The 10,532-nt window shown below is 38.1% G+C and overlaps 1 protein-coding gene across 2 annotated transcripts; it reads right to left on the bottom strand.

Annotated features, from left to right (window-relative positions):
• Positions 1–3,194: 3,194 nt before the first annotated feature.
• LOC120287673 (amino acid permease 4-like) lies at positions 3,195–7,964 on the bottom strand. 2 transcript variants are annotated; one of them, XM_039300849.1, is made up of 7 exons: positions 7,842–7,964; positions 5,543–5,693; positions 5,078–5,311; positions 4,831–4,924; positions 4,485–4,699; positions 4,235–4,374; positions 3,195–4,070 (listed from the first exon to the last, which is right to left on the bottom strand). In XM_039300849.1, the coding sequence occupies exons 2-7, from the start codon at positions 5,691–5,693 to the stop codon at positions 3,417–3,419; spliced, it is 1,488 nt and encodes a 495-aa protein (XP_039156783.1). In that variant the 5' UTR covers positions 7,842–7,964; the 3' UTR covers positions 3,195–3,416. The 2 variants fall into 2 exon arrangements, with proteins under 2 accessions (XP_039156783.1, XP_039156784.1); XM_039300850.1 differs by lacking the exon at positions 7,842–7,964 and adding an exon at positions 5,877–6,028.
• Positions 7,965–10,532: the final 2,568 nt, after the last annotated feature.

The raw sequence follows: 10,532 nt of genomic DNA on the forward strand, positions 1-10,532 counted from the left end.
ATGATGAAACATAACACCTCCGACGGTGTATTTGTAAGTGTCATTGCGGTATCATTTTCAAAATGATGGTGAGGTTTCTTGGGTGTTGCATGTAAGCTGACAGTCTATTTCTTCCTATAAGATAACTTATTTCGCCATCGCGCGAGGTCTAAGGTTTCCCTCCCTCCCCCAACCACCTCCACTCCCACCCCCAAAAAGAAAAAAAGAAAAAAAAAGAAGAGAAAATAGTGGGGACGCTGCCGACCTCTTATTTAAATGGTCGTGTTCTTGTACCTAAAATAAGCAACTCGCCTTTGGCAGATGGTTTAGTAATATTACTCGGTATGTGGAGAGGTTTCCCTTTGAATTAACAAATCTGCAAATTTATACATCTACAAGGACATTCGTGTCTATATCTGGGTGCGTTGTGACGTCTATCATATATGTAAATTATCTTGGTGCTGGCAAAACTGGTTTAAAGAGCTTGGGAAAAACTTGAGATTTGTGACTGATGAAGAAAATGAGTAAATTCCTTTGGACAATTGGAAGTGATACTAAGATGGGTATTAAATATGGACGACTTCAAACTGACATGATCCCCAGGGTGAATGGATTTCTTTCTAACGAGATGAATTCGTGCTGTTGCACTATCTCACGTCATCTGGGGATCCTTTTTATGTGATTAGCTCCCGCAAAGTAGAGGTGGATCTTTGCCTTCTGCTTCCACGATTTTCTTGATCTCCATTTTGGAGAATCTGAATTAAGAGCAGAAAGAAGATAATGAAAAGAATGGAACAGCTGCTTGTGCCGTGCATGCTAGTGTCATCCACTTTACATTATCGTCTACACTCAGATAATTCAAACGAAGTACCTCACAAGGATTCTATTTTGTTTGGGAGGAAGAACCGCGTCTAAGTGGACCAGATGCTCATGATATCTCCACCACTAGATGATATTTAACGTTACTGGCCACAGGTTATGATGGAAAAGAGGAGTCAACATGAAGCAGCACCTTTGGTGGTTCTGATGGAGCATCCCAAAATTTCCATCATTTGAATATGTACTCTCCCTAAAAGTCGTTTCTACTTGATAGTCCTGTGGAGTGTTGTCTTCCACGTTGGCTGCTTCCTGCTTAAAGTACAGAAACAGTGCTGAGCAAGAGCATATTTCTTGCCTGACATTTCCGAGTCCGACCCATTAAATTTTTTCTGTGATTTTGAGCGACCGTTCATTTTCGATTTATTTGGGACCCCCTTTTGATTCTGCCTTTTCGCTGTCAGCTTTTCTATTCTCAGCTCAAATGAAACCTTCCTGGACTCAGGACTGAGGTTCAGATCTTCATGCATGACAATTATTTATTTATTTATATGGGTTCTCATGAAAATCTTTGGGTAATGAGCAGCATCTCTTGAGGACTCGACGTCTTTTCCAACAAGTGAAGGTCGTTGTCTGTCCCTCCGGTAGGGAAAGATATTGCTGGCAACAATGGGGGTGCGTTCAGGATCTGAAAGGTCAATTCTATGCCGATTTGTACGTTGGAGAGAGGACGTAGAAAAAGATGCATGAAGGTTTGATATGTGGTCAGAAAAGGTGGCGACCCTACTTTGATAGGATTGAAGTTACCCAGATGAGGATGTTGTTTAACACAGACCGATCATGCCAACTTTCCTCGAGATCTTGTTTTTCTCTCATTTCTTGTTCCTGTTCTTCTTCTTCTTTTAGTTCCGATTTCCTTATTTTCCTTATCAGATGACTGTTTATCTCAAAAACTTAAACTAATAATAAAACATGGGCACTGTCTATGTCAAGCATATACCCCCGCATGGATGAGAATACCTACACGGGCAAAATCATTCCAGGAAGTTTTATCTAAAGGTCCGTTCGTTTTACGGAAAATATCATATTTTCGGAAATTATTCTCCTGTAGAAGTTATTTAATGTTTTGTCGAAACCTAAACTTCTAGTGAAAAATATTTTTCACCATTCGTTAACTAATTTAATTGTTTAAGTAAAATTATCAAAATTGAATTTTAATATTTTTAATTGAACAAAAAATTAGTTTTATTTTTTATATATTTTTTTTAAAAATGAATTTTTAATTATTTGTACTTTTAAAAAGTCGAAATTTTTGTTATTTTTTATTATTTCTTTCTTTTTCCTTTTCTTTCCTTCCTCCTTCCTCTGCCTTCGTCTCCTTCCTCCTCCTTCCTCCGTCGTCGCATGCCTGACGATGGTCGGGCCGCTGCCTAGTGGCCGACCAAGACCCGGTTGCCAAATTTGGCAAGCTTGCGGCTTACCGAGCCAGTGAACCTCTAGCAAGCTCGGGCGAGGCCGAGCCCCGCTTCCGGATGGCGAGGCCCGAGCTTGGCTTCGCCAAATTGTGCTAGGTGGAGCCTCGTTGGCCTAGGGTGAGGCTTGAGCTGGCTCACGGCCGATCGCTGGCCACCACCGTGGCTGGCGGCTGGCCACCAAGGAAGAAGATGAAATGGAAAAAAAAAAAAAAAAAATTAAAAACTTGATTTTGTAAAAAGAAAAAGAAAAGAAAGCATAAATGTGTTGGTGAAAAGAAACAAGGTGGAAGAAGTCATCAAAAGAGGAAAATATTTTCCACAATCTTAAGAGGAGATTTTCTATTGATTAGAAAACATTTTCTTTGACCGTCTATTTTCCGCCATCCGAACACTGGAAATTTCGGCAAATGTTTTCTCGGAAGTTGTTTTCCGTGAAATGAACATACCCTAAAAGTGAAATCAGAAGTTTGTTGGATGTGACGCCAAATCATTGGTCGGGGGTAACGTTGGAGCAGAAAGCAGGATTATGAATAAAATTGGAAGACGGAGGAGAAACGATCAGACAGAAGAGAAGGAAGATGGTGATATCTTACCATGTTCCAAAGCTTGTTTAACTAATCAGGAAATTTCGGATGCAGCAAACATGAACATCCCCACATTTAGCCGCACTATTACGGTATTTTTATTGTTGTAAATAAATGCTTGTTCTTTGGAGATCAAAGTCACTCAAATGAATGTTTGTTTCAGTTCACATGTTATATCGCTTTGCTGTTTACTAGAAACATGCTAGGAGGTTGGTAGGTTGGTGTAAATCATGGATATCAAGTGTGCCGTAGGCTGTCGGAAGGATGTTTTATCATAAAACGATATTGATGGGTGTTTTCTCACCCTTGTTATAGCAAGATTTTTACACTAACAAGCAAATTGAGAAGAAAAGAGATTTATGTTGAGGATTCCACACAATTACATACAAGTTCTTCCTTCTTCCAAACAAGAACTGTTTTAGAAAACAAACTGACCAAGACAAAGATGCAAACCACACTAGCACCGCCCACTTAAGGAATTGTGCACAATGAAACTTGGAAAACGTCAATGACATTATTTCTTTCTTCTTTAATGACCGATCAACTAAACGTCTGTCTTTTTTTAGTAGCTCGTCTTGAATGGCTGATAACTCTTAAGGTCGAGCATAACTCCTGCGATCGAGCCCGCAGCTGCCATGATTGATATCACAAGACAGGCCATGCTCAGCACTTGGAGGCATAACCATCTGGTGCTCCATCTGGGGATTTGTTTCTGTTTAATGTACATCTCGACGGGAAAATAGACCGTTAGAGGCCAAAATCCCAAGGCACCAAGGATCCCCACGACATCGTTGAAGAACGGGAGTAGCATTGATATCACGGTGGTCAAGGTCACGAAAATCGTCCTCCAAACAAGCCTAAAGAGGTTCATATTGTATTGGCCCAAGCCTGGTACCGGGATCTTTATCTCTCTGGCGATGAACTCACTATCAGGCCATCTCTGAGCGGCCTGTTTCTCAACGAAGGCAAAAATCGGCTGGCAGTATACTTGGTATGCTCCAACAAGATGGATCACAATAGCAGCATTGGCAATATCAAGAAGCCAGAATGGGTTGTAGAAACCGAAGCCGGTCAGAAGATTTCCTGGAGCGGCATCACCAAAAGCAGCATAGCCCATGCAGCCACAGAGCATGTAGAAAGTCGTTGTCACCGCCGTGCTCAGAAAAGTAGCCTTCTTCATGGTCTTTGCTTCTGATGGTGGGGATCTGACGGTGTCCTGCCAAAGACACGATTTTTCCTGAGCTTGCGACACTCATAACTTAACTTTTTGGCTTAGCCGTCACAAATATTTGCTTAGATCTTTTAATTAACAAGAAAAATAATTTATCCACTCTTAAGTATTTCCTCAGTTTTTGAACGGATGTAATTACGTTTAAGTACCTGAATTTCGATAAGGATGACAGAAAATGAGTATGCAAAGGCAATATCTCCGAGAGCTTGGAAACTCCTCCATATCTTTTGGGTTTCAGTCACAGCTCCAACGCTTATTCCGGTAAGACTACCCTTGAAACTTCCATTAGCTGCTCATCAAGAAAAGAAATTGCTGGAATCAACTTCTTATTTAAGATATTGATAATATTATCTCTTGAAACTTCTAGGTCATCTGTCTGGAGAAAGAAGAAATCTGTACCTGCAACTTGGGCAATTCCTAGGGCGAGACCAATTGAAGAGTAAGTGAAGGACATGACAGCAGCCACAATAGAAAGCCACCATATTTGATCGAAATCCGGAATCTGGGACAGCAGAATCTCTGTGATGCCGAACATGATCATGTACGGAGTGCTCGACATGTGGCACGGGTTCTCCCCATTACTCTCGTGGAAGCAATTCGAACGTTTTATCGCCCTTTCATTGTAAAGAGGGAGCATATATGAAATTGAATCAGTCAGGTTATATAAGAAACAGTAGAATTGTAAGTTCACTGTGATCTGCTAAATAAATTTGTTAAGAGTTTGAGAACAAAGAGTTGTACTCACATCATGCTGATAGATGCTGCAATGGTATAGCCGATGGCAATTCCGAATAGGTTGAAATATTGAATAAAACCACATGCTTTTACCTTTGCTCCACCTGAGAATAAAACCTTGAAAATGTTCATATTCTAAGAATGCAGAGTTACTATTATCACCTAATTAAAAGTTTCGCGACTCATTTTGCTATACATATGTAGACATGAGTTAGTAGGAAATTAAGCAAAGTGCAGGAGTCTATATCAATTCATACCGAGAATCGAGCGAACAGAGTCCATGTAAGTGTAATTACGCTTGCCGGAGACGGGGTCACCAGCGCGGTAGCAATCAGAGAGGAGGCAAGACGTGTAGTAGCTCACAAAGGAAAATAAGAACATCACAGCTGGGCCAGCAATCCACCCTAGCTGAGCAATGGCCCATGCCAGTGAAAGCACTCCCGATCCTATCACAGCTGTTATTATGTGTGCACTCGCCGTCCATAACGTCCCTAATTAGTCAATTGACGAAATCCGATCAGCTCTTTACATTTGGAAAGTTTTCATTGTCTCTCAAGATAGTTTTTCCAGTAGTTTGTGAGGAATAACACTTGGATTAAGCATATAAAACTGTTATTCCTAGTACAAACAATATATATTTCACACAGCTGATGTGTCAAACTTGTAGTGAACAAGTAGAATTGGATCAGATGATATAGTTCAAGAAGTCAAAGGTTGATTACCGGTGCGTTTGAGGCGGCCGTCGTCATCAAAGGAGTCGAAGCAATTGGAGACACTCTGAGGAAGAATTTCAATGGACATGTCACGAACTTGGTGGTGGTGGTGGTGGTGGTGGTGGTTTTGGTTGTTCTTGGTGGCAGCGCTCTCACCCATCTTTAATGTCCCGAAGAGCAACCAAAAAAGAAGGAAATAGCAATTGTTAGTAAGTGGTGTGTGTGGAAACTAAACCCTGTCTTGCCAAATGAAAGGAACTTCAAATTTACTCATCCATCGGAGGCCATGTTGTCTCAATCTGTGTAGCATCTAGTTCTACTTTAAAGTTTAGTTAACACTAACCGAATCAAAATCAGTGGAGAGTGTGTTTCTTCTACTCGCAGGTTGCTTCGTGTTTTGTGCACCCACCTAAAAACCAAAGGGTGCACAAAACACTCTTCGAGAGAAAGAGAGAGAGAGAGAGAGAGAGAGGGAGAGAGATAACTTAGAATGGAGGGAGAGGAGGGATTGAAGTGTGTTATTTATAGTGCGTGGAGTTAGGATCCATGGAAGATAGAGGAATAGTGTTAAGCTAAAGTTTAAGACAAGATGGTTTGTACCTTTTGCAAAAAGTTATCAAATGCTTTGCATATACGAGAGCAACATAATAACGCTCATTGTATAATTTTATCCTGAACATGATATCTATAAAATTTATTTGATCCAATTTATATATTGAACTCATATGAATCCAACAAATATGATAATTTATGTTATCTCGATGGTTGAATTTGTCCGTTAAAGAATTATATTCATAATATATTTTCCTCGCCGACAAAAAGAAGAAGAAGAGGATATTAAATAGCTATTTTACTAATGGTATGCTAGTATTATTGCCATAGAATTAGGTTTTACACGAATATTTGAGTGAGTGAAAATTCATCCACGAGGTGGGCCGCTCATTGAATAATGTTGGGAAATAAAATTTACTAGAAATTCTTAATCTCTGCATTCCTTTATAAATTTAAGAAGAGAACCGTGAGTTGCATTTTATTATAAAAAAGAACTTTGAAAATAAATGAAAAGACAGAAAATGAAAAAAGAAAAAGAAAAAGAAAAAGAAAAAGAACCCACGTGACAGGAGGACCCACCCAAATCGGAGACCTTCTCTCTCTCTCTCTCTCTCTCTCTAAAACAAGTCAAGAAAAATTTTGCGCGTCCTGTAAATTTACTCGACCTTATGTACAAATCATTTTCATTATATTACGATGGCTTGTAAAAAAACAAGAAGAAAGAAATCCACGCAAAGGAAGGGCTGATTAAACATTATAGAGAACTATATTATACATTAGCACTCGTTTTGAATGGAATGATTAGGAAGTGAAGAAAGCGATTTAATTATGAGGGCAAAGAAGGGAAAGAATTTGAGGTGAATTAGTTATAATATTATTTGGATGCTAGCAAGGGAAAAGAAAAAGGAAAAGAATGTATTGCGACGTAAGTAGACTTTTATGTACTTCTAAATAGATGCAAAATAGGAGAACAAGGAGGAAAGAAGAATAAGATTGTTTCTTGATATGGAGATTCCTACAAATCCCCTGAGAATTAAAATGTACATAGAATTGATCAGATTGATTCTTTCTTAATCTTTCTTAATCTTTCCATCCATCTGTTTCTCTCTATCCAAACACCATTGTATTTTTAGAACTATTTCTCTTCCCTCCTAATCCCTAGTAACAAATGTAATGTTGGAGCATATTTTAAAGACCAAAGGACCGTTCTTGGGGCATAGATACAAAGTTATAAACAGTTTCACTTGCTCCTGCCTTGATTGCTTCACTTAGTAAGATATTTAGAACTTATTTGAGCATATATTAGCTTTTAGCGTCGGGCCTATCTATGTTCAATAATTGATATGGGAAGCTGGGTCTTAAGTCTCGAAGCTCCATTTGGTCCATGTATTTCCCTCCTCTACATACTTTTGTAAGGTATTGCATCAACTAATATCAAAGTAAACCGACCACTTCTCTTTGTAAATTATCATTACTACAAAAAATAGATAAATGAAACAAAGCAGACTAACTAAAATGCAGTAAATAACATCTAAAAATAGAGCACACTAGAATGGATATTAAATGCGCACACGCTTTGAAGTTGTTGAGACAGTGATACAGGTAAAGCGGCATTTAAGCCATTAGAAGACAAAGCCCACTTCCCAAATCTCCATTGCCCAACATGATGTATACTCAATGCCATTAACACGATCATCACTATCATGCAGCAAGGACAAATTAACAGGAGTTAGCACTGATTATATAAACGACTTACCTAAATTATTTTGGAGCCTTTTCCCTCAATCAAAGGCAATCAAAGTGGAAGAAAAGGAAATTATATACAAAGAGGGATTTATTCCTAACGGAAGAAAAACCAAAGATGGGTTGAGAAAACCAATCGCTGCACTCTCCATGGCAGGAGCCTTCGAGCTTATATACAGGAGAAGAGAGACAGCAAGTAGCGTGACTAAAATCATAATTTATTACGGATAAAGTTCACTTTTGTATTGCACTCTCGCGTGTAAGAATCTCCTCCATTGTTGTTGAAAGGAATCGATGCTCGTCTCTCGTCCGTACCTTTAAAGAGCGTGTGTTATTGCTTTTGATTGGATGTTGAAAGCAATTGCAGATTATAATATACTTGCAGACCTTAGCTTCGTTTCTTCTTCCTATTTTTATTGTTTATCCCCTTAATTATTTAGTTTTGAAACTTTGACCACTCCTTTGGTGGAACACTATGGTCCCCTCTACGAAGGCGGGTGGAAAGAGCGTAAATAGGGGTTTCTTTTTTTCTTTTTCTTTTTTGATCGGTGTAGAGAGGGCTTTTTAGCCTTCCAAACATATGTTGTGCGCATGAGAGAGAGGGACATAGCAAGATGTAATGAGTAACTTAAAGACATTGTCATATTACTTAAGACTCATCCTCCATTCCAAATTGGGATGATGACACAAACAATCCATAAATTTTGATCTTATATACAATTTAATTTTAGACTTTTAATTTGTCTAATACAGTATCTAAACTTTAACCCAACGTGTAATGTAGTCTTTGAACTTTTAATTTATTCATTGTAGCCCATAAAATTTTGGTACATGTTCTATATAGTTCATAAACTGTATGAAAATATTTAATGCGGTCATTCTATTAATATAAGATCAGGAATTATATTGAACAATTTCATACAGTTTAGGAACTGTAGTGAACATGTAAAAAAAGTTAACTATATTGAATAAATTAAAAATTCAGGGCCACAATGATCAAATTGCACATTGGGCCATAATTCAAACACTATTTCTGTCGTTTTCCCATCCAAAATTACTAGAGACACTATTAGAAACTAGGGTAACAAGAACTCTTTGCCTCAAGAAGTGTAAGGTGTCTAATTTATCCCTAAATTAGCATTACTTACTTTATAGTAAGATATAACACCTTGATAATAGTGATAGTTTTGAATTGTACACGAAAATCTGTAATACTTCGTTACACAATAGTAAGAGTTTTAAAAGAATAATATTGTGAATTTAGAGTTTTCAAAACACCCTCAAAACATTAGAGAAAAAATTGTATCCTTTCCTACTCAATGGTCACCCCGAAAAACCATATTGGCATAATTTTCTGGCTAAACTATACATGAAAGACATGTTAAATACTATTCATGTTTTGTCTCCATAGCATGTGGCGTTTGATCTTTTTTTGGCCCTATTTGTGGGTTTCAATAGTGCCAAAACATCACTTTCCTTGGAGTTTCGAATCCTTTGCGTCCTTCAATCCTTGTCGAGCAAAGTGATGAGTGGGCGAATGACTTCACATAGACCACCTAAATAACAATATCATGTTAGGTACATTTCATATCTAGGGACCCTAATAAATTGTCGACCACATGGCACAAAGTTCGAAAGACACTTTGATTCCGAAAACCGGGGAATGACCTGGAGAATCTAGATGTTCTACCTTATTACTAGAATTAATAACGACATTAATATAATTTTCGTGGCCATCAAGTAGTCGACCCAATAAGGAGTCCACTTGCCTCTCCACTTCCACGACGGTGCCGCCAAGGGAGAGAGCTCCTACTTTGTACATAGTTAAATCTTTTAAATTTAAGGCCTAATTTCTTAAAAATACTTAACTCTAGGTCCAATCTCAATTATACCCCAATTTTCGTTTTGTCTCATAAAAAATCCCAAAGTTTTACTCTAATCCCAAAATCTGCTTCCACGTCCAAAAATCGCCATTAGTTTACTCAAAATTTTCGACATTAGAACTAGTTAGAAATTCATTATTAAAACTTGCACTTTCATCAACATCTTTACCTTGTAAGGAACAATAGCAACCTTCTGATATTGATAATATTGAAGAAATCAATGGCGATTTTTGAATGCGTAAATAGATTTGATATTAGAGTAAAAGTTGATGAATATTCATGAGACAAAAAAAAAAAAGTTTGGATGAAATTGAGATTGAACCTAAAGTCAAGGTTTTTTTTAGGGAATTAGCCCCTAAATTAAGGATCCTCTTTGAATTTAATTTTCTAACTCATTTGATTTGTGCAATGTGATTTTTCTGATCATCACCCTCGTAAATCTCTCAATAAAAAATGTTGCTAACATTACCAAATTAGTGTATCGAAAGACAGGCCTTGCTATGGAATTTTTCACATTTTTTTCCCAACACACATGCTTATCATAATTTAATAAAATTTCATTCAGGAGTACGAGAATATGGGCCCACATTACGGATTAGCATTGTAATGGCTTGGCCGGCATGGCACGATTCTACCCGGCTAGGTGGAGCAGCTCATATGTGCCCATACGGGTGGCTGGCCCGCGAGCCCACCTCCTAAAATTGAAAACCTTAAACCAAAGCCATTAGGAGTTCAGGAAGCCTATATTTGGCGATGACACAAATTGAATCATTCGTTCAAACATTCTCGTGCTCTATTAGGTTCGCTTAGTTTCATATTAG

This window comes from Eucalyptus grandis, chromosome 8 (genome assembly GCF_016545825.1).
Source record: "Eucalyptus grandis isolate ANBG69807.140 chromosome 8, ASM1654582v1, whole genome shotgun sequence".
NCBI lineage: Eukaryota > Viridiplantae > Streptophyta > Magnoliopsida > Myrtales > Myrtaceae > Eucalyptus > Eucalyptus grandis.

Coding starts and splice junctions, on each gene's coding strand:
- LOC120287673 (XM_039300849.1), bottom strand. CDS start 5,693: ATGGGTGAGAGCGCTGCCACCAAGAACAACCAAAACCACCACCACCAC. Junction 5,312..5,542: donor CGGCCGCCTCAAACGCACCG/GTAATCAACCTT, acceptor TTGACTAATTAG/GGACGTTATGGACGGCGAGT. Junction 4,071..4,234: donor TCATCCTTATCGAAATTCAG/GTACTTAAACGT, acceptor TGTCTTTGGCAG/GACACCGTCAGATCCCCACC.